Here is a 25162-nt window from a genome sequence, read left to right as displayed (position 1 = left end):
GTGGGGAGTTCTTATGTTGGGTTCAACACTCGTTGGGGTGTAGAGTTATTTCTCGAGGACACCATCCAGTAAAAAGGGGGTGGTTTTTCTTGGGGAGTACCCCCTCATATCGAAAAATTTAGGGGGGCATTTTTGGCCCTTCCTCACTTGTAAAGCAGGGGGAACCATTGACTATAATTGTGTTGGTGTGACTCAAACAAAAAAAGGGCTTTTCCCTGAGGACGGTGGGGAAAGGGAGAAGCAGTGTTAACAACCTTGAGGGTTGGGAAAAAAGGTTCATTCACACACATATGAAAAGATATTTTTTTTGCCTATCATTTTAAGTAGTTTGTGATGCAAAAAATTGGGTTTTCCCTTGAATATGTTATTTTCGGGGATCACGTGTTTAGTTCTTAATGATTTCACTTTTAGTGCTTGCTGTTTTGTTTTATTTTGTTTTTCCTGGTGAGACGGAAAAAAATTTTCTTTCCTCCTGGTGGGCAAGAATGTAGGAGTTTTTTATTAACCCAGATTCCGTTAAGGTTGATGCGTTTCCCTATCTTTTTGTTATTAAATGGTTTTGATTAAACTTAAAAATAGTTGTTTTTCCCTCCCCAAATCTAAGACTTCAGGGAGAGAATTTGGCAGTTATTTGCAGAGAACGGGTTTGTATGGTACAGAATTCCAGGAACACTGGTTGGGGCCCCCGTTACATAACGGAAAATACGTTGAAAAACGGCGTTAAACCAAAACAAACAAAAAAAACCCGGCATGTTCTATCATCCCTTTAAATTTTAACATTCCGGGTAAGGGGTTTCTCAAGTTTCCATATTCTGCTCCCCCCCCCCCCCCCCCCCCCGAAAAAAAAAACGTTTAATGTTCTGTCCCCTGGGCTTAAATTTTGATCAAAGACCCCCCAAAAAAATGGGTTCATCAACTCAGTAATCCCTATCACCCTATTTAGTTTGAAGGTTCTTGGTCAAATCGTTTTCCAGTTATTGAACGGAAGAAGATTTTCCATGTTCTGGCCCATGTGACTTTGACCTTTGATCAAATGACCCAAAAGTCAATAAGGGTCTTCTCCCTTGGCATGTCCGAATTATAAAAGTTGAACTTTCGGGTCAAGTGGTTTTGTTTTTGATTGAAAGGGTTTTTCCATCTTCGGCTCGTGACTTTGCCTTTTTGGGGTGCCCCCAAAAAACAATAGGGGTTTTCGACAATTTATTTGAATGACCCAGAATTTGAAGATTTCTTTAGGGGCCGAACTTGGAAAGTTAGCAGACTGAATTTTGAAAAACTTTTCAGTTCTGTTGACCTGAAATTTCCCGTGCTTGTGCTGAAGTGAAGTTGATTTTCTAAGACATTTCAAATGTTTTTTATTGTTTTAACCCCTGTTAAAAGGGGACTGGGACATATTTTTGGGAATCCCCGGGGTGGGCGGCAGACCCACAAGCTTGGGGAAAAAAAGGGAAAAAATTGGACATTTTTCTGTAGTAAAATATGCATGTTACATCCAATTTTAGGTGCATTTTGACCTATAGCTACCTGGTAACTTAGATTTTTTTTTCATATCAACTTCTCTTTGTTGTTACTATAAGTAACTTCTTTTAAAACTTTTTTTTAATTGGCTGGGGAAAAAAAACCCAAGCTACTTTTTGTGTAATTATTTTTTTACTTTAAAATTTAAGTGTATTTTAAGTATCTCTACCTGGTAAGTTTTTTGTGGATTTAAAAAAAACAAGGGGCCTGATGGCCTATATGCTCCCTTTTATCTTTTGCACTTAGGACAAGAAGGTCCTCAGAAAAATTTATTAAGTCCAAAGGAAGGAACAAAAAAAGGGAAGAAATTTTAAACCAAAAAAAAAAAAAAAATTCTTACAAGGTAAGATATGTCAAAAAAAACCCCCTAACAATTGGAGGTCCCATCCATGTTGTACCACAGAAAAGTGGTCTCGGTTTTTCCCCTAGGGCCCCAAATAATAAAAAAGTTACAAAAAAAGTATTAATAGAAACGTAAAAGGGAAGAAACGAAACAAAATGTTTTTGTAAGTTAACAAAAAGAGGATCTCCCAAATAAATCTGTTGACATAAATGAATTTCAGATCATATCTTCAAGTTCGGAGATATACAATTTTAATTTAAAAATAAAGGGGATAATTTGCATAAAATGGCCTTTGTTTTACCTCATTGGCTCAGTCCAACAAATGAAAATAATGAAATTTCAAAAAAGTCCTATAGTATTTATGATATAAATCCAGTTTGTTAAAATAGGGAGATAATCAGATAAAAAAAAACTCGGGAAACTCGAATGGATTTGATTTGTATGGAACCCAAAGATTTTTGTTGTGAAGAATTTTTTGGGAAGTTTGTACCAAATAAAACCAAAAAATAAAAGTTCTATTGGCTGCAAAAGCCAAAATAGCCAATTTTGACCTTTAAGGGGGCCCAAAAACTCTGGAACCCATAAAGGAATCTGGCCAGTTAAAGAAAAAAACCCAAATTTGTGGTGATACAAGTTTTGTGCAATTTTGGTTTAAAATCAAATATAAATAAGTTTATTTCCCGAAAAGGGTTAAAAATAGCTTTTTGGGCCCCCTTTCGGGGGCCCATAACTTGGAAACCCCATTATGGGTCTGGCCGGTTCAAAAAAGGAACGAGATCTTAGGTGAACAAGTTTTGGATTTTTTTTTTAAATTAAAAATCAAAAATGAAGCTGATTTTGCAGAAAAGGTCAAAATAGTAATTCGGGCCCCTTTCAGGGGCCATCACTCGGAAACCCATAAGGGAATTCCAGTTCAAAAAAGGAACCCAAAATTTTTTGGTATAAATTTTTGCAAGTATTAAAAAAAACAAGCAAATTCATGTTGGAACCCCCGCCGAAAGGGTCAGTTTGAGGAACCCCGGAAAAAAATTTAACCAGAAAAAAAGTTAAGAATTTTCCAAAGAAGCAATAATTTTCATTAGTCAAAATCAAATTAAAAAAAAAAATGAATGGTTTGTTTGGGTGGGGCTGGGGGGGGGGGGGGGGGGGTGTGGGACCAACATTTACTGTTGAAAAATTTGTAAAAAGGGAAAAGAAAAAAAAAAAAAAAATGGTGGGGGGGGGGGAGGGGACCAATAAGGTTCCCAGGTGTATACACAACTCATGTTTATAAAAAAATGTTGGAAAAGAATGAAGGATTTAATGAAATTTTCCCAAATTTGGTTTGGTTTGTTATGTCAGATCTGTGGATTTTTAACAATTAAAGGGCAAAAAATATACGGAAAATTGACAATCGAAAAAAAACCCTTTAAGGCAGTCGCAGTATCTTGGTTTTGTCTGTTTCAAATTTGATGAAATTCTACCTGTAGTTACTGGAAAAGGTGCAGACGGGGCATTTTTCATTAAAATCAAGGGCAAAACTTGACGGAATTTACCTTCAAAAAAAAAACTTGACGGCACAGCACAGTATCTTGGTTCATGTCTACTTTAAATTTGATGAAAAAAAAAAAAATTTACCTGTTAGTTCTGAGAAATAGGCAGAGGACATTTTTTATTTTTAAATCAAGGGCAATAATTGAGGGAAATTTCCAAAAAAAAAAAAAACTTAAGGGCTCATCGCAGATGTTGGTTCATGTTTTTTTCAAGTTTTATGAATTTCCAAGTAGTTACCCCAGGAAATGGTGCGGGCGGACGGACGGACTGAGGACGGACTGCGGACGGGCGAGGCGGACGGACTGACGGCGGCTGCGGACGGGGCAACGCCATTTCAATACCCCCCCGATTTATCGGCGGGGGGGTAAAAAAATCATAAATGAAGGCTATTGTGCAGAAAAAGGTAAAATAGCTAATTCTGGCCCTTTAGGGGCCCTAATTGGAACCCCCAAAAGGGAAATTTACCAGTTTAAGAAAAGGGAACAGGATCTTATGGTGATACAAGTTTTGGCCAGTTTTGAAAATTAATTATAAATAAGCTGTATTGTGCAGACAAAGGGCAAATAGTATTTTTTGGCCCTTTTAGGGGCCCTAAAATCTGAAATCCATAATGGGATTGGACAGTTCAAGAAAAGGAACGGATCTTATGGGAATGAACAAATTTTGGCAATTTGGTTAAAAAAAAATCATAAAAGAAACCACTTCTGAGACAAAAAATTGTTGACGCAGGACGGACGAAGGGTGATCACAAAAGCTCACCTTGTCACTATGTGACAGGTGAGCTAAAAAAAAACGTGACGGGGGGTCATTGCAGTATGTTGGTTCATGTTTATCTCAAGTTTATTGAAATTTACTTGTTCTGGAATTGGCTAGGACGACACACAGAAGGACAAGCCATTTCAATACCCCTCCCTTTCTCGGCGGGGGTAACAAAAAAATAGATTTTTACGATTGTGGGCTTACTTCCCCTTTTTTGCTACTATAAAAAAAAAATTCTTTAAAAATTTTTAAACCCGGTTGTTAGAATTGAATGTCTTATTTGGGCTTTTGTCTCCAAATGATCAAGATTTTTTTTATTGTAACATCTACATGGGCCGGTGTATTTGTACATTCTAGCACTCTTGTTTAAGAGACTTGTTGAGCTGACCGAATATGGACTTACATAGTGATTTTTTTTTTTTATTTGTGTCTTAAGTAGTGATTTATTTGGTTTCTTTGTTTTGGTTTAACTTGACTATAAAATTTATAAATATCATCTTGTCAATTTCGACTTCAAGAAATGTTTTATTACCACAGAAAAAGCAGTATTTCAGAGGTACAAAGTCACTGGAGTGACAGCTCTAGTTTCCTCAGGCAGCCCCCTGTCTGCTCTTGTGGATGCTTATGTCTGAATAACTCAACTATGCAGTAAATAACAAAAGGGTGCCCCAGTACCATTTTTCTTGTTAAATCTTTATTTATTAAAAAATCATTAATTGCTTTATTGAGAAAAACAAAAATAGGTACAGTTGGTTTTTTAGCACTGACTAACCAATAAAGTAACGTAAACATGGCTACAAAGGACACCCCCCCCCAAACCGTACTGTTTGAAAAATCCGGGTTTTCTTTTATCTCTTCAGTTTTAATATACTCACTTAAGAAACTTCAGGTCTGGTTAATTAATTGAAATGTTTAAATTTTTAAAAAAATTTGTATTAGTTTTAATTAATCATCAAAAACAAATTTTTTTACAGGGTTTTTTAGCTCTTTTGGACACAGTAAAGAAAAAATTTTTCTTTTTCTTAATTTGTTCATGAACGGGGAATTTGTAAAATTGGTAAAGCATGAAGGATATTAAAAATTAGCTAAAACAAAAACTTCTGTGTAAAATTGATTTTTTTTTTTTAAAAAATGATGGTCCAAAAATTTTTACACAGGGAAAAAACAAGTCTGCCCTAAACAAGAGCGTAACTTTAGCGGCAAATGCCCCAAAAGGTACCAAGAAAACTACGTTGTCTGTGCAAATTTTGCCAGAAAAGTTTTAAAGTCAATGGGACCTTGACCCTTTAACTAGGGTCGGGTCTTTCTTGATAAATAAATTTTAATGGGGAAAAAGTGCCCAAATAATTTTAAAAAAACCCCTTTATAAGCAGGTTTTTTAAACCCGACAAAAAACAGACCTGTTAAACTTCGATTTTAAATTTTTTTCTTGACCTTTTGGGGCTAGGGGTGGGTCTCTTTTCATATAGGGGAAAATTTTTGCCAAATAAAATTTTAAATCTTTCTTGATAGCAGGGTTTGGACCAGACAAAAAACCAGGTTAAAAACCCAAGTGTGACTTTTTCTTTAGGGGGGTCTGGGGCTTTTCGCCGACTGTGTCCCTTATGGTAAAATTTTTGCAAGTTATTTCAAAATTTCCCTTTTGGATGACAGAGTTATGGACTGGACACAAAACAGACTGTTAACTTTTGACCTTTAAGCCTGACCTTGACCTTGCAGCTAGGGGTCTGGGTTTTGCACACTACACGTCATCTCATTGTGAACATTTATGGATGGCAGATGTACAGCCCAGACAAGAATTTACACGGACGCACACACAGACGGATGGACAATGCGATTTTAATATGTCCACCTTCAGAGGCATAATAAGACAGTTTAGAATTCAAAAAGATTCTATTACCACACCTAAACTCTTTTTGAATGATATTATATCACTTGTACCTGGACCCCACAATTCAAGAAAACCTGTGTAACAGATTTGCTTAATCAAACTGATATCAATTTTACAATTTAATGTGATCTAACCATGCTGGGGATTGTTCTGTTGTACAAAGAATTTACAATTCACAATTGATTTATATATCAAAATTACCCTATATATACATATACATACTGCAAGTCAAATATATAAGTAGAAATTCAGGCAGTCACAGATGAGACTTCAAATAAATAATGAGGCTTTATGTCACTTAAATACTTTGCTACAACATAATATTATTACATCTAAAAAATTACCAAGTTTCTTCCAGATATGTATACAGATATAAGCAAGCTATTTTCCAATGTTGGTGAAGCCAGTGACTATTTCTTAAATTAGAAAGTGTAGTCCCATCAACTAGGATTATTTGTATTTTTTCATTATTCTAGTGGCAGCGTAAACATAATATATTGGATTTGCTAGGGTCTCTCTTTCAGGTAACTTTCCACTATATTTATGAGGATGCAATAGTTCCAGGAAGCAAATGATGGTATGGTGTACCTTGGGTAAGTTTCTAGCAAGAATTAAAACAAGAGGGCCATGATGGCCCTATACATCGCTCACCAGAGTTGATCTGGCCTACTGACCTAGTTTTTGACCCCGCATGACCAAGAGTTGAACTTGACCTAGAGATCATCAAGACAAACATTCTGACTAAATTTCATAAAGATCTGGTTACAACTGTGGCCTCTAGAGTGTTCACAAGCTTTTCCTTTGATTTGACCGGTGACCTAGTTTTTGACCCCATATGACCCAGATTAGAACTTGACCTATAGATTATCAAAACAAACATTCTGACTAATTCCCATGAGTTTCAAACTTAAATTGTGGTCTCTAGAGTGTTGAAAAGAATTTCCTTTGATCTGGCCTAGTGACCTAGTTTTTGACCCCACCTGACCCAGATTCACACTTGACCTAGAAATGATAAAGACAAACATTCTGACCCAGTTTCATAAAGATTGACTCACAAATGTGGCCTCTAAAGTGTCCACAAGCTTTTCCTTTGATCTGACCAGGTGACCTAGTTTTTGACCCCACATGACCCAGTTTTGAACTTGACCTAGAGATCATCAAGAAAAAAATTCTGACCAAGTTTCATAAAGATTGGGTTAAAAATGTGGTCTCTAGTGTTCACAAACTTTTCCTTTGATCTGACCTACTGACCCAGTTTTTGACCTCATAGGACCCAGTTTCAAACTTGACCTAGAGATCATCAAGACTAATATTCTGATCAAGTTTCATAAAGATTGGGTCAAAAATGTGGTCTCTAGAGTGTTCACAAGGCAAATGTTGACGGTCGACGCACGACGACGAACATCGGACAATGACCGGTCACAATAGCTCAACTTGAGCACTTTGTGCTCTGGTGAGGTAAAAAAACAAAACAAATACTTCAACACAAGATGAAGCAACATGAAAAGAAATGTTGTTTATAAAGTCTATAAACTATAGTTCTCAAATTAAACTAGAAGTACTAGCTAAATAATTAGCATGGTTTCATTGGCTAACTGTTTAGTTAGTACTTCACTTTAAGCTTAAAAAGAGGTAACACTCCTCTTGCACATACACATTTTTTGTCCAATGCACAGGCTTTAATAGATATTTCAAAAGATTTTTGCTAAACAGAAAATAAATTCATTACAAAATTTATATAAAAACATACCAGTATATAGTTTCTTTTAAATATCAACTATCACATTAAGCACATCAAATAAAACACTCAACTAGATTTATGTAAAAAAAAAAGATGTGTAAATAAAATACATGTAATTCAATTTTCAATAAAATAAAATCAAGTGTCTCTTTCATTTAAAACGTGCAATGAAATTAGACTGTATTGACTTTTTTTCACATTTTTTAAGAACCTAGGTAAGTCTGTTATTTCAAATGCTTGTTTTTGCCCTTTATGGGTCTTCAATGTTGACTTTTTCATCTATATCAGAACCGTATAATGACTATTCCGTAGATCAAAACACAATGATTCTGAATTTTATAGAGAACGAGGTATAGAAACAAGAAATATACCTAAGCAAATACTTAAGTTTGTTATATAGTGATTAAAAAGAAATATATCTGCATGACTGAAATAAGTACTGCAGACAAATACTACTAACCATAGTGTAATTTAGCTATAAATACACTGTTACAGAAAAAATTCAACATTTCATAGCAATAAATTAAGCAATAGCAGGATTTTAAAATAACAGACTTAACTAAGTAATTACTTAAGTTTTTTCGTGAAATTGGGGCCTGCTTTGCATAAATCCCTTTTTATCTTTACCTTTTGTGATCACAAAGTTAATTTATTCATAATCTTAAACTGGATACCTGAAAACCCCAGCAACCGGACTGGTTGTTTCTGAGTGCCATTTTGAAATTAGTTAAGCAAAAGCAGGATTGAATTCTGTGGCTGGTCTCATATCTGTAATATAACCTTATAGCAAGAAAGTTCCTATTGGAAAAAAAATAAGATTTGGGATTCACTTTCCACTACAACATTTCCACGTATGTTTTCTGTAAGTACTGTTATCAGAGAATGCTTTTTTACATGTTGGACAAGAGAACGGTTTTTCGCCAGTGTGTATTCGTTCATGACGATCTCGTCCATACTTGTTGTGGAACTTCTTCATACAATATTTACAACCAAAATTACGCTCCATATGAATTAATGTATGCTGTTTTAGGATATGTTTAGTTGTGAATACTTTAGAACAGATAGAACACGTTCTCTCACTGACATCTGTTTCTGATGACTTTGCCTTTTTTGACTTCCCTGATTTTGTATTCTGCACAGCAGTTACACCTGGGTTTCCTACAAGCCCTATACTGTGACTAGTTAGGACAAATTTGCTTGCACCAATGTTTACTACAGGCTTTTGCTGGATATTGGTAAATGACTGGTTGGATGTAGGCATAGCCACAGCTGACTGGTTTGGAGACTGTAAACGGATGCCAGCAGAGCCTTGCCCAGTCATTTGACTTAATGGGATAAATAACAAGGTATTCTGCTTCTGCAAGTTGCTTACACTGTTTTCTGTGCTGGATGAGACAGCTTGACTGGGAGATGACTGGGTTACAGCTAGAGCAGACTGTGCCAAGTTGATCACTGGTTGGGATACCTGTCTAGCAGACTGTGTTTTATTTTGTGTAGATTGTATAACATTTGGACAAGTCTGATTTAAAATTTGTGTAGACTGTGTTAAGTTCCTAGTAGAATGGGAAACATGTACAGACTTGGTGATATTTTGTGCAGACTGTGTTAAATTTCCTGAAGACTGAGTATCATCTACTGAAGACTGTGTCACACTGTTTAGAGAAAGTAAAATATCTTGATTGCCTTGAACATCCAGGTAGCTTGGCTCTTCAGTAACTTCAGGGAATGGCAACCTGGGTAAAGTTTCGGAGCTTATATTCCCACTGAGGTCAATGTCAACCAGGGACTCTTGCAACATTGACTGTATAACACAATCTGAGGATACCTTTGACTGCTGACATTCAACTATATGCTTCTGACAAAAGTCTTTACTGCTAAACATCTTCAAACACAGCATACACTGAAATATATTATTCAATTTTTCATCTGTTGGGAGGGAGAGGCTCTTTTTTTCTTCAACACCTTTTTTAGCACATTTCTGTTTGATATGTTCAAAGCACAGCTGCTGACTTGGGAATAATTGTGAGCATCTGAAACATTTATAGTAATGTTTCTTCCCTTCACTATTTGCTGTTGCTACATTGGAATTTGTTAGATTAACTTTTGCTTCAACTGACGAAGTTTCAGACACACTGGCCAGAATATTTTGTTTCTCAACACAAGTGGACTCCTTAGAAGTAATTATTGATTTACTTGTATCAACCACTGCAGTTTTGTCAGCATGAACATCAATGCCTCCAGGGTATGTCTCACCAGGTGTATGAGAGAATGACTTCGTGACACAGCTGGACTTGTCAAATTTTATATCTTGACCAGAATGTCTTGGGTATGCCTGTTTCTCGTAGACTGGTTTTACCAATGCTCTAACATTGTTTGAGGCGGGTGTTGTATTTCTGCTTTCTTTATTGAAATGTGTGTTGATATGTCTGATACAGCCGTAATTGTCGGCAAATGTTTTCTGACACAAGTGACATTGATAAGGTCTGTCACCAACATGAATACGCTCATGGCGGATAAGGCTTTGCTTAGTGGTGAGCTGTTTACCACAGTAACGACATTTGTACAGTTTCATCATGCAGTGGAACTGTAAGTGCTGTTTAAGAAGAGATTCTTGCTGGAACTTCTTGTTACATTTCTTACATTTAGCGGGAGAATCTGGGATGAGTTTCCCAATATTTGCTCTTCTCTGAGAAGACTTTCTCTCAGACTTGAAAGTTTCAGGCGATGTGTATTTAACAGGTGAACTACATGCACCCCGTTTCTGAGGGGTAACTGAGCTATATTTAGCACTAACATGCTCAACAGGTTGAGTTTCTGTCTCTGTTTCCTCGCCTAAAATGTCGGCATCATCGGGAAAAGCTGTTGAGATATACTCACTGTCAGATTCTAGAGGCTTGGCTGGCATATTTCTTTCTACAAAATCTGTCTGAAATTTTTCATCTAACCCTATACTTTCAATAATTGATGTGTATTTCTTTTCAGGGCTTTTGTCTCTTCTGACAGAAATATTTTCATCCTGTGCAGGTAAAAGGTCTGCACCAAACCCGGAATCTAGCAGTCTGGAATCTTCAGACTCCTTGTCACTGACATCAAGCCTTAGATTCAAATCTTCATTATAAATATTGTTTTCTGTGCTAGATTTTTTGAAGTCCAAACTATCATTCACCTGATTTGAACTGTCGAATTCAGTTTCAATTTTTGTTGAAACAATTTCAAAATTTCTCTTTTCCACTTTCTCAGACTGTGGCAATTTACACGATTCAATTCTTTGATGTCTTTTCATATGTGTTTTACAGAGTGTTTTATCATAGAAGGATTTTGAGCACAGGTCACATGAGTACTGTTTCCCACCAGTATGGGTGCGAATATGCTTTGCCCAGGCACTACTGTCGGAGAACGACCGTTCACAGAAACCACATTTGTACGGTTTTTCACCAGTGTGAATACGTCTGTGTCGTATGTAACTGTACTTAACAGAAAACCTTTTGTTACAAAATTCACATGTATATTTCTTGGCAGAATGTGTCAAAATGTGCTTCTTCATTGCAGTTTTTGTTTTTGATAACTTTGCACAGATATGACATGAGTATCCAGACGTGATGTCTGTATTTTTGTCAGTTTTTACAGTCTGGTAGAAATGACTGGTCTGATGGACACGTAATGAATATTTTTCAACAAAAGCCTTTCCACAAAGATTACAAGAATAATTTCTTACTTCTAAATGAATTTCTCTATGGCGTTTCCATGCACTCAAATCTGCAAACGATTTATCACATATCCCACACTCAAACAATTTACCCATATTCTGTCTCTTATGACTTTCTATATGCCTTTGATAACTTTTCTTCATTGTGAATATTTTACCACAAACAGCACATTTGTAAGATTTTGCCATGTGAAGTCTCATATGTACATTCAAAGTTTTGTAAGAACGGAAATGTCTAGAACAAATTTTACACTGTAGATTACTTTTACTACTCTTACTGGCTTTACTTTTCTCTTGGGCCTCGACAAAACTTGCCACTGATGATGCACTGTCATTTCTCTCAGATTCTGACAAGTTTGAGTTCTGAGAAACCTCATAATTATCTTTTGGATGTTCCTCAGTGAAGGAAATTCTCTTAGATGTAGTTCTCTCCCTTTGTCGATGGGGAGAATACTGGAGCTGAGGTGATGTCTGCTTCTGTGGACTCTCTCCCACTTCTGAAAAGTAGAGTTTATGAAAATATCATTTAACATTACAGGATAACATCATTACAGGATAGAATCATATATGTATGTATCATTTTTTGTAACCAACTCCGTATGATATTTCTTAGTATTCATCACTTGCAAACTTGTCTAAGTTGACCTAAAAATTAATTTTCAAAGCAACACAAAGAGTGAAATGCAAGTTGGTTGCTCTACTTCATGAGCTGTAATTTTACATGCTTACAATAACACAGAATTATGAACTTCTAAAATTAGTACCATCTTTCTGATCAGCATCTTCTACATCTTCCTCTCCATAGTTACATAGCTCATCTGCTGAACTCTGGGTAGTCTCATCTGGTGTACAACACAACAAACATTACACATATATCACAGGTAAAAACAAGAGCACCACCTTGCGGGTGCTGACACTCATCTGATCTTTTTGTATAATAGAAATATTGTCCTACCCATGATTTTTTAAGTCTAAAAAGGGCCATCATTCTTGCAAAAAGCAGGATAGAGTTATGTTTCTTGATGTACAGCGTCCGCTTATGATGACGAAAAACTGTTGCAAGTTTTAAAGCAACAGCTTTGATAGTTTCTGAGAAAAGCTGACAAACATAATACTCAACCAAGAAAACTGATTTTCTAAGTCCAAAAGGGGCAATAATTATTGCAAAAAACAGGATGGAGTTTTGTTTCTTGATGTACAGGGTCAGCTTATGATGGTGAACAAGTGTTGCAAGTTTCAAAGCAATAGCTTTGATAGTTTAAGAGAAAAAGTTGACCTAATCATAAAACAACCAAGAAATCTGATATTTTCTAAGTCCAAAAGGGGCCATAAATCTTGCAAAAAGCAGGATGGAGTTATGTTTCTTGCTGTACAGGGTCAGCTTATGATGGTGAACAAGTGTTGCAAGTTTTAAAGCAACAGCTTTGATAGTTTATGAGAAAAGCTGACTTAAACATAATACTCAACCAAGAAAACTGATTTTCTAAGTCCAAAAGGGGCAAAAATTCTTGCAAAAAGCAGGATGGAGTTATGTTTCTTGATGTACAGGGTCAGCTTATGATGGTGAACAAGTGTTGAAAGTTTCAAAGCAATAGCTTTGATAGTTTAGGAGAAAAGTTGACCTAAATATAAAACTTAACCAAGAAATCTGATATTTTCTAAGTCCAAAAGGGGCCATAAATCTTGCAAAAAGCAGGATGGAGTTACGTTTCTTGATGATGTACAGGGTCAGCCTATGATGGTGAACAAGTGTTGCAAGTTTTAAAGTAATAGCTTTGATAGTTTAGGAGAAAAGCTTACTTAAACATAAAAGTTAACCAAGAAAACTGATTTTCCAAGTCCAAAAGGGGCAATAATTCTTGCAAAAAGCAGGATGGAGTTATGTTTCTTGATGTACATGGTCAGCTTAAGATGGTGAACAAGAGTTGCAAGTTTCAAAGCAATAGCTTTGATAGTTTAAGAGAAAAGTTGACCTAAACATGAAACTTAACCAAGAAATCTGATATTTTCAAAGTACAAAAGGGGCCATAAATCTTGCAAAAAGCAGGATGGAGTTATGTTTCTTGCTGTATAGGGTCAGCTTATGATGGTGAACAAGTGTTGCAAGTTTCAAAGCAATAGCTTTGATAGTTTAGGAGAAAAGCTGACCTAAACATAAAACTTAACCAGGCAACACCGACGTTGACACCGATCAAGTGATGACAATACCTCACTTTTTTCTCCAAAAAATCAGATGAGCTAAAAAAAGTCAAAACTATTTTCAAATGAGTTACTTTTAATGCTATTAGATATCTATCTCACTTTATGCTGTAATTTAATATACTAAGCACATTGATATTTGGTTAATGATGGATGAAAATTTATTGAATTTTCAATTCAATTAATGGGGAATATTGGGGTAAAAAAAATCTACTGTGAATATACTTAAAAACATCTAGAAATTCTACACTGCTCCTCCAACTGTACTGTAAATCAAGTTTTGTAAAATCAAAGTACTGTATATGTGTGAAATGTGAGGTATTACATACCATTGCAGTAGGTGAGGAAATCATCACCAAGTCTGAGCTGTTTTCTAAGGAAACCCTCTGCTTTCTGGGAACCAAACTGCATTGACGTTCCATCCTGGCAACTAGCAGTAAGAACAAGAGCTTCCTCTCCTGTTGCCGACAACCTCTCAACCTTAAAGGAAAAAAAAAAATAGTTCCCTCAAGACTATATCACTGAACAAGATCATTTAAAGTAATAAAAATTTCAAACACTGCTTCTTTGAAACTCGCAAGTTTCGACGATATCAATGATAAAAATCCTTCATCTGATTCTTACTCCAGACTTTATTGTTGAATACAGCCCTTCAATAAAACAAGACAAGTGCATTCCCTAAGTTATGTATGTCTAATCAGAAACTAAATACCTGATTCTGCCTAAAAGTGAGCCCACATCACCCAGCGATTGATACCAGAAAGCCTATCCCACATCAGAAACTAGATACATGTACCTAATTCTGCCTTACAGTAAGCCCATATCATGTTAAAAATTACAACCCCAGAAACTAGATATCTGATGCAGGGTTTGTTACTACTAGACTCGTCATGCATATGTACTTAAGTTCCTTAACACTAAAATATTTAATTGAAATGTGAAATATTTGAAAAAATTCTAATTACAAAACAGAAAATAAGGGTCAATCTGTCAATGTTGAAACTGAAGTGGTAAGTCTGTTTTTCACTAAAAAAAAAAGAAAGCACTGTTTCCTCAAGGAAAGCAGAAGACAAGAAGCTGCGTTCAATAAACGCTTGATGCCCCCAGTGGCATCCTAGTCGATACAAAGCAACCTAAGTCCAAAACGAGGTCAGGGTCAAACTGAGGTCAGGTGATGTTTGAAGATGAGGAATGGTCACAGGTTTCATCTGTATTAGTATCAATTCATTCTTGTAAGCGGTATTGATGCTAGACGAAACGGTCCCATTTGGTTAACCAAGAGATGGCCCATATAAAGCAACCTAAGTCCAAAATGAGGTCAAGGTGAAGGTCAAACTGAGGTCAGGTTATGTTTGAAGATGAGGAATGGTCACAGGTTACATCTGTATTAGTATCAATTCATTCTTGTAAGCGGTATTGATGCTAGACGAAACGGTCCCATTTGGTTAACCAAGAGATGGCCTATATAAAAAAACCTAAGTCCAAAATGAGGTCATGGTCAAACTGAGGTCAGGTGATGTCTGAAGATGAGGAATGTTCACAGGTTACATCTGCATTAGTATCAAGTCATTTTAGTAAGGGGTATTGATGCTAGACGAAACGGTCCCATTTGGTTAACCTCGTACGGACGGACAGGACGATCACTATATGCCTCCCGCATCAGTAGATGCCGGGGGCATAAAAATGACATGACAACATCTCAGGGTTGGCATAAAAGCGGGAAATCCTAGTTTTTACCAGGACAGCGGGAAATACAGGAAAATAGTGGGAAATACAGGTATTTCCCGGGAAAAAAGTGGGAAATAGTGGGGAAAAGTCAACATCTCATTGTATGAGCAGAGACTTAAACAAATGTAATTCAGTTAACATGAAATATTTCTCTCAATTAAAAACAAATAATATAAATATTCTTTTTAAGCACTAAATGTACTAAAATCAAGTCCTAAATTTTTATTTCAATTGTTTTTTTTTTTCAGAGAGTGAACATCTGCAATTCATATAAAAGCTTGTGTGGCAATTGGTCTGCTGATGCGTCAAGTGTGGTGTGCTTTGTGTTGTGTGCTTGTCACTTTCCGCTTTCAGCCTCCACCACTGGCTAGCCTGGTGAAAAAGGAGCCGAGTGCGTAAGTCTTCCCTGCCAGTACATAGCCTCTCTGCAGACAAGCTCTGCAGGGGACTCGAAGGAGGTCTGCGCCCAGACATGTGGCATGCCAGGCCCACCGGTGTGTGGACACGCCCTGATGCCTATGAACAGACCCCAAGCTATAGGACAAATAGCTCCTGTGTTCCCAGGATAGGGTTGTAACTCGGAACTAAGGGTGAGGTAATCCCGAAAGAAACCTAGAGAGTTGAAGACAGAGGTGCTGGGCCATTGGCACTCTCTTAATGAACCACAGCACCATGTAATATCGCTATGCGCGAACGAAAAGAAGAAGAAAGAAGAATATCAAAGATCCTTGCACAATAGATCTTTTGATTTTTACAATATTCACATACACGTGCATGTTTCAGGTGTGTAAAAGGTCAAAAGACTACATTTCATCCTGTAATAACATGATCTTCTATAAACTTTAATTTGTAAGATAATAGTGGACAGGTGCTCACTGTAAGACAATAAAAAATCTTACTAATGCTTGAAGCTCAAACTTGATAAGTTCCTGCAGAGCACTTCTATATTCTGGAGACTGGTTGTGTATGATACTTCCTCTTGAGATCTTCATCTTTAATTCCTCATATCTTCTGCTGAAATCAAGAAAAGAGCATTATTTTTCAATGAAAATGAAAGTGATAATCTTCCTTTTAAAAGCTAAAAACAAATGCAATTACTTAACATTCTGCAAACTAAAGATCATTTGTAATATACTCAAACATAATTTCTATTGCTGACATAATACATGTCAGCAGCCATTACTTTAAACAAGAGGACCATGATGGTCCTGAATCGCTCACCTCTTCCCACATGATCCAGTTTTGAGTATGACGTCGTTTTTTCTATTATTTGACATAGTGACCTAGTTTTTGAGCTCATGTGACCCAGTTTTGAACTTGACCTAGATATTATAAAGATAAAAATTCTGACCAATTTTCATGAAGATCCATTGAAAAATATGGTCTCTAGAGAGGTCACAAGGTTTTTCTATTATTTGACCTATTGACCTAGTTTTTTAAGGCACGTGACCCGGTTTCAAACTTGACCTAGATATCATCAAGGTGAACATTCTGACCAATTTTCATGAAGATCCATTCAAGGGTATGCCCTCTAGAGAGGTCACAAGGTTTTTCTATTTCAAGACCTACTGACCTAGTTTTTGATCGCAGTTGACCCAGTTTCAAACTTGACCTAGATATCATCAAGATAAACATTCAGACCAACTTTCATACAGATCCCATGAAAAATATGGCCTTTAGAGAGGTCACAACGTTTTTTCATTATTTGACCTACTGACCTACTTTTTGAAGGCACGTGACCCACTTTCGAACCTGACTTAGATATCATCAAGGTGAACATTCTGACCAATTTTTATGAATATCCATTCACAAGTATGGCCTCTAGAGAGGTCACAAGGTTTTTCTATTTTTAGACCTACTGACCTAGTTTTTGACCGCACATGACCCTGTTTCGAATTTGACCTAGATATCATCAAGATGAACATTCAGACCAACTTTCATGAAGATCCATTGAAAAATATGGCCTTTAGAAAGGTCACAAGGTTTTTCTATTATTTGACCTACTGACCTAGTTTTTGACGGCACGTGACCCACTTTCAAATTTGACCTAGATATCATCAAGATGAACATTCAGACCAACTTTCATACAGATCCCATGGAAAATATGGCCTCTAGTTAGGTCACAAGGTTTCTCTATTATTTGACCTACTGACCTAGTTTTTGATGGCACGTGACCCACTTTCGAACTTGACTTAGATATCATCAAGGTGAACATTCTGACAAATTTTCATGAAGATTGCATGAAATATATGGCCTCTAGAGAGGTCACAAGGTTTTTCTATTTTTAGACCTACTGACCTAGTTTTTAACCGCACGTGACCCAGTTTCGAACTTGACCTAGATATCATCAAGATGACCATTCAGACCAACTTTCACACAGATCCCATGAAAAATATGGCCTTTAGAGAGGTCACAAGGTTTTTCTATTATTTGACCTACTGACCTAGTTTTTGAAGGCACGTGACCCAGTTTCGAACTTGACCTAGATATCATCAAGGTGAACGTTCTGACCAATTTTCATGAAGATCTTGTGAAATATATGGCCTCTAGAAAGGTCACAAGGATTTTCTATTTTTAGACCTACTGACCTAGTTTTTGATGGCACGTGACCCAGTTTCGAACTTGACCTAGAAATCATCAAGATGAACATTCAGACCAACTTTCATACAGATCCCATGAAAAATATGGCCTTTAAAGAGGTCACAAGGTTTTTCTATTATTTGACCTACTGACCTAGTTTTTGAAGGCACGTGACCCAGTTTCGAACTTGACCTAGATATCATCAAGGTGAACGTTCTGACCAACTTTCATGAAGATCTTGTGAAATATATGGCCTCTAGGGAGGTCACAAGGTTTTTCTATTTTTAGACCTACTGACCTAGTTTTTGACCGCACGTGACCCAGTTTCGAACTTGACCTAGATATCATCAAGATGAACATTCTGACCAATTTTCATGAAGATCCATTGAAAATTATGGCCTCTAGAGAGGTCACAAGGTTTTTCTATTTTTAGACCTACTGACCTAGTTTTTGACGGCACGTGACCCAGTTTCGAACTTGACCTAGATATCATCAAGATGAACATTCTGACCAACTTTCATAAAGATCCCATGAAAAATGTGACCTCTAGAGTGGTCACAAGCAAAAGTTTACGGACGGACGCACGGACGGACGACGGACACCGCGCGATCACAAAAGCTCACCTTGTCACTTTGTGACAGGTGAGCTAAAAACAGCCGCAAAGACTGTTAGTAGGAAATAAAATAAATTCAGGCATAAATAAAAGAGAACGGAAAATTTGTTAGTGATTTAAAAGATAAAAACAGGGGTGAAGAGCAAGGTTATGCTGAAGTGTGTTCAATGTTGCAAACAGCGGCGTTAAACTGCTCAAGAGTTGGAAGAAAGGGAATGTCAGGTGGAAGATTATTCCATAGGACTATAGTCCTGGGGGAAAAGGGGTGTTTATAGTAGTTAGTTGTTGCGGAGATTAACCTGTAAGACAGTGGATGATAATGGCATGATTGCTTCTGTTTGGGTTTGTGTGTATGGAGACCAGATTTTGGAGCTATATTCCTGTTGTGGTCTGACAAGGGTCTGATATGCTATTGACTTAAGGGGTTTGGAGTTTACCTTTATATTCCGGCAAAGGAAACCTAGTGTTTGATTTGCCTTTCAACTTGACCTATTTATGTGGGCGTCCCACAACAGATCATTACGGTTAGACGTGTGAAAAAGAAAATGAATAAAAATGTGTATAGAATTACTATCGAGTTGAAAATTCGTGGTACTTTTTTGGAATCGGTGTTGTTCGGGTTTCTTCCAGTACACAGTGCTCATAGTAATTAATCAGTAAGATGTCAGTAGACGCTTGCTGTTTACGGTTGACAAAAGCGTTTCGTTTACTGCTTTGAATGTTGAATAAAAATGTAAATGAGCGTCTGATAATAAGAATTTAGTGCTAAATACATTTTCTACGAAGAAAAAAAAGATAAAATACAATATTTTCAATGGGAAACGATTTTCGTCACGCTGCCATAACTGAAATTTATTATATATACTTAAATTTGTGTTGATGACGTCATACTTCCACATTGGTGCAGTGGTTAGCGAGTTCGCCTTGAAAACCAAAGGTCGGGAGTTCAATCCTCACTAGAAGTTTTTTTTAAATTTCTTTTTTATTTCAGTTTTTATTATTATGAGTTTTGAAAGCATTGTAAAAAATAAAGTCATTCATGTGAAATTAAACAAGTGTATTGTTAGTGATGTCAGGTTCCAATGTACTGTCTGTAGATAAAACTTATTTTTAAAAATGGTTTTGGGATCAAAATATATAGCCATTGAACTGTGAAAAGCACATAATGCTCTTCTCCCCGTTCACATATTTCATCCACATGCTTAAAAATCACTGACCAGAGTTTATTACTAGGAAAAAAACTATTGGCTATCTATTATCAATAAAATCAAAAAGGCTCCTACTACCATTCCTATTCTATACCAGTCCAGTCGTGCTAAGAGATTAACCATAAAAATGTCATAGGCTGTTAACTTAGCAGTTCAGTAAATAAAACAGGAGTTTTCGAGAATTTTGGCAGACAGTGATTTTCTCTGGGTAAAATTCTCATCACTAACTTTTAAAGATGGCTAGTCTTTTGGGTTTTAAACAATCTTTGTACATGTAAATGATTTTCATTCCCCCAAACCAGACGTCTATCATAGCAGTATTTTTGCCTTAAAGTTGGACACATTCTTCCATCTAAAAAGAGCCATAACTTTCTTGACTTTAGGTCGTATATAGCATATTTGTAGAGTTTTCGCATGTCAAGATTTAATCTCAATGCATTCTAAGACATTCATTCAGAAATCATGAATTATCATCAATTCTTAAAATTTTAATACCGTATAACCCCGTTTAAACGCCCCCGGGGGCGATGCATTTTACGAAAAATTTGATCCAAACAATGTTAGTAACTCGTATAAACGCCCCCCTATTCATGCACTGACATATTAACCCGATACGTCATCGTACTGGGAATCTGTGTAAAGTCGCGCGCTGAGTGACGTGATCCGAGTTAAATTCGATCAATACTGTAGCGTTTATGAACCCAGATGTTTATGTGGATCTACCTGCACGTAGCATATTCAGTACTTACACACAGTAGATTTATTTCTGCCATGCCTGTTGACGTGTTTAAAAGTTTGTGTTAATAAAATGTGGGTTTTTTTTGAAATTCATTTGTATTGTTATAGAATTGTTATTATCTGGATGTTATTGTGTTGGATCTAGGACCAATTTTTGAAGGTAAGATTTTTTTATTTTCCACAAAAAACGTGGGGAGGGGGGGGGGGGGGGGGGGGGGGGGGGGGGGGGGTTAATTAGGGGGGGGGCGTTAATACAGGGTTATACGGTAGATCTTAAAGAACATAAACTTCCTAAAACGGATCCATAATTCCAGATAATTCCAGCAGCACTCCTTTAATTTTATAGGGGCACTGGTGATTTTTCATGGGAGCTCTGCCTTCTAGGTAGCACCTAAGTTCATATTAGTCATTTCATATCAAGACATGTGTATAAAATGAAAAAATAATACTGTTGTTTCAGCAGATTATCATTGAGAATTTGAGCCCCAATTAGCACATTAGTTACATCCCATTAATTATCAACTATTCACAGTGCTAAACTATGAGATAGTTACTATATAATATATAGGTGGTACATTATGTGTCAAAGTGGTACATAAAAGACCTGGTACATAAGGTGTCGCACCCTCCACATCTACAGTGAATCAATACTGCCCAACAATCACTTACTGATTAGGCAGTGGCTACCATTACGGTACCGTAATCCTAGCCTCTGGTTCTAGGATTACGGAAGTTTCGTATTCCTAGACAACCCTATGAGGATAGGCTAGGATTACGGAAGTATTTAAGAGGCATCAAATATATGTTAGGACATGCATAAATGACGTTGTAAAATTACTTATTTCACTATTATTTCGTGCTATCGATCCGCTGTTTTGGGTTAGTATAATCTTAATGGTGGCACGCGGAAATATTATAGAATTATCTATGTTTCATATATACCTGCAATTTTTGTCATCAAATCAACACAAATGGTCTTTAATAACATACAATATGGTTATAAATAAAAAAAAATCAAAGTATAGAATATTTTTTTAAACCTAACTTTTACCCTCATATTTCTGTAATATTTCCGCGGGCCCCATTAATATAGCATTTAAGATTATAATAACCCAAAATGGAGGATAGATAACACGGAATAATAAGGGAGGCATCAAAAATCGCTATTTTAATAAGGCAGTGGCTAGAGAACCGGAATCGGTTCCCTAGACTGCGAACTTATTCGTCCGGAACCGGTTCTCTAAGCAAAATACCGTGCATAAGCTAGGGAACCGTAATTTTATTTCTATGCATAATACTGCCGAAATCCACTTTGTTTCTTGGTAAATGTCATGCATATTATTATCTTAATTAATTTTACCATGCCCTTGCATTTATCTGCCTTTACTGTCTCCCAGAGTGAACTCGCCGCATATATACCGTGTTTGCCATATTCAAATGATTTAAACTAGTAGGAATGAATGCGTGAAAACCCGTTATAACGCTACTCGATATACCGCGGTATTCGTTATAACGCGGTAGGTTCTTGGCTCCGGAATTTTCTTGGGTTAAAAAACAAAAAAAAAAATAATTTTTTTTTTTACCCCAGAAAATTCCGAGTCCACGGATGTTTTTGATCATAACCAGCGTTAAAACTACATGTACCTGTACATTGTACTTTAACACCTTTGCCATGACAACTGTGTCAAAAATCAATAATTGTTTGCTGGCTTACTTGTTTGCGTATCGGCTTTGTTAAAAGTTTGAATACATGAAGACATGTGACAATTAGGCAATCAGTACCGTGTCAAAAATAGATTGTTTGCATAACAAGCGTGTAAAATTGGTCAGTCAACTATCAAACCGATTAAGTTTGCACCAATTAAGCGGATGACATGAACACTTGAGTGAATAAAAAATCGAAAAACATGCCCAGTTTTGTAATAAAATGCAGCCGTTCACCATTCTCAGTTCATCGGAATTTGCGAAGATTCGACGCTTTGAAAGCCATATTGAGAATGTTCTCCCTTTTTAATATCGTATATATACGACGGCGATTTAACAATTTTCTATCTTATTTATCGATTTTCTTCATGTATTCAAAATTAAATTTTTTAAGACTGTCCGTGGTTTATTCTCTTTTAGTTACATAAACCCCAAGTGCAATTGCATTGCGTATGTAATTCTCATGACCGCGCAGTGCTCACACAGCGTTATAGTCACTTATACATGTTTACTTCCGGGATAAACAATTCTAACTTTCTTTTAGAATCACGACAAAATGAGAAGATGACACAGTGTTGTAATTCTTTTAATGTATTTTTCAGTAGCATTTAAGGTAAATATATGTCCCGTTTATACGATTCTTATTTCTTATTAACATAAAACAGCGTCCAAAATACATTACCGGTGGGTGGGGTATTGCATTTACCGCTGATATGATCAACCCGCGTTATAAATTTAACCCCGCTAGATCCGCGGGTCTCGAACCTTGGACCCCGATGACAGCGTTATAACGGGGTCCCAGTGTAATTTAATTGCCCTTAAAACTTCATACATATTCTTTGATCACTTTAAATACTGGTTTGTAACACCTCGGCATTTCACGTTCAAAGATTTGTAATCAATACTGAAATTACTTATTTTGTTTTAATTGTTTCTTTTATTGTCTTATACCTTTTAAGTTTAAATTTCAAGTTTATTTCGGCTCCAGTGTCGACGATTTCGCATTCATTCGTACTAGTTTATTTTATCATTCCAATATGACGAACAGTATGCTGCGAGTACACTTCTGGAGACACAGTAAACACAAATAAATAAAAGGGCATAGCTTGCTGAAATGGTAATATTAAGTAACTTATTAAGATAAGAACATGCACATGATACTTACCAACAGAAACAAAGTGGATTTCGGCAGTATTATGCACAGAAATAAAATTCCGGTTCCCTAGTCTATGCACGGTATTTTGCTTAGAGAACCGGTTCCGGACAAATAAGTTCGCAGTCTAGGGAACCGATTCCGGTTCACTAGCCACTGCCTTTTAATAAAGTGAAATAAGAAGTTTACAACATCATTTATGCATGTCCTAACATATTTTTGATGTCTCTTAAATACTTCCGTAATCCTAGCCTATCCTCATAGGGTTGTCTAGGAATACGGAACTTCCGTAATCCTAGAACCGGAGGCTAGGATTACGGTACCGTAATCGTAGCCACTGCCTACTGATTTTAACTGGAAGGCACTTGTCTGAGATGGACTGTTAAAAGATAAGCAAGCTCATTAGGTGCAAAGTTAAAAAGAACTACAATTTTCTAAGATTAAAACATCGATAACTTGTTTAGAAGGTCTGCAGTGTGCCACCACAGGTGCCAGACACTTAACCAAATATTTTACTTAATAGACCTATATATGTATATAATAGTTAAGGTACCCAACGGAACAAAAACATCATGCTGAACAAACAAGAACACTGCTGCAAGAATCGATCAGATCATGGTTTTCTCTTTGTGGTCCCCACTTGAAGGCATCAATGCAAGCGTTAACACTTTTTATTTCAATAAAATCCCTCAAATACCAAAGAAATGATGAAAAGTTTCACTTTATACCTCGATTGTCAATCCATGTCGTTTTCGACGTCCATTCTATACATGTATACAAACAAGATTTCTGATCGATTCCTACGAAATAAACAAGAAACGGCTAAAACTTCCACATACTTCCAATAAATGAACTCTTTTTCTGTCAATCTGCGAAGTATTAACTGAACAGAAGCCCTCTAACTTGGGTACCTTAAGTCTATTATATATATATATAGGTCTATTAAGTAAAATATTTATGTGTCTGGCACCTGTGTGTGCCACAAATGAGACATGCAAGCGTCTGGAAGACCCAAGACTACATGGACTAGTAACATTTTTATTTCATTGTTCAGCAGTAACGTGTTTAATTTGTTTTATGTTTGCACCCAGTCCTTAGTACTACTCTATAGTTTGATTTTTTTTATTTAATGATCATTTTTAATTACCCTTTTCACGACTATCCTGGTAAAAAAAAAAATCTTCAAGGTATGAGGAAATCTTCCTTGTTGTTGCGAAGCTTGAACCTAATAAATAAATTTGTTTATACGAGGGAAATTTGAATTGGGTGCGTTTTGGCTTGTTTTGGTGTGTCGTTACACTATCTTCTTAGAATACAGTTAAATGTAGTATCTAGCGGGGAAGGTCTAGTTTTGGGGGCGAACGCGTTTATACTAATTTAACTTTTTGCTAAGAGAATATGGAACTGATATTGTAGAAAAAGCATTTTTGTGAATATAATTTTACAAAAAAAAAATACAGCAATGCACTCGTTTTCTAAAGTTTATCAATATCCAAGTCAAACAAGTGTAGAAAACAACTGTAATGAACAATGAACTTATTTTTTGCTACCTTCAATTTTTGGCAATTTTGCCCACATTTTCATACCGTCTGTTGGCCTTGATATTATTTAATCCTACGCACAAAAAATTATTCCTTCAAAAACGGGAAGAGCAACTGTTAAAGACATAAAAATTAATATCGCCCACCATTTGCGGGAAGGAATCCATGAGACCTCTAAAACCATTGACAAAACTGCTGCACATTATA

General features: G+C 36.3%; 1 protein-coding gene across 2 annotated transcripts; it reads right to left on the bottom strand.

The window, feature by feature from the left end:
- Positions 1 to 5778: 5778 nt before the first annotated feature.
- On the bottom strand, positions 5779 to 24632 carry LOC123563716 (zinc finger protein 62 homolog). 2 transcript variants are annotated; one of them, XM_053535091.1, is made up of 5 exons: positions 24562 to 24632; positions 16318 to 16432; positions 14020 to 14170; positions 12256 to 12333; positions 5779 to 11988 (listed from the first exon to the last, which is right to left on the bottom strand). In XM_053535091.1, the coding sequence occupies exons 2-5, from the start codon at positions 16408 to 16410 to the stop codon at positions 8612 to 8614; spliced, it is 3699 nt and encodes a 1232-aa protein (XP_053391066.1). In that variant the 5' UTR covers positions 16411 to 16432; positions 24562 to 24632; the 3' UTR covers positions 5779 to 8611. The 2 variants fall into 2 exon arrangements, with proteins under 2 accessions (XP_053391066.1, XP_053391073.1); XM_053535098.1 differs by having other exon boundaries at positions 16318 to 16429.
- Positions 24633 to 25162: the final 530 nt, after the last annotated feature.

Source organism: Mercenaria mercenaria, chromosome 2 (assembly GCF_021730395.1).
Source record: "Mercenaria mercenaria strain notata chromosome 2, MADL_Memer_1, whole genome shotgun sequence".
In the NCBI taxonomy this organism is placed as follows: Eukaryota; Metazoa; Mollusca; class Bivalvia; order Venerida; family Veneridae; genus Mercenaria; species Mercenaria mercenaria.
The sequence above is the reverse complement of the archived record's forward strand: the minus strand, read 5'-3'. Positions and strand labels throughout refer to the sequence as shown.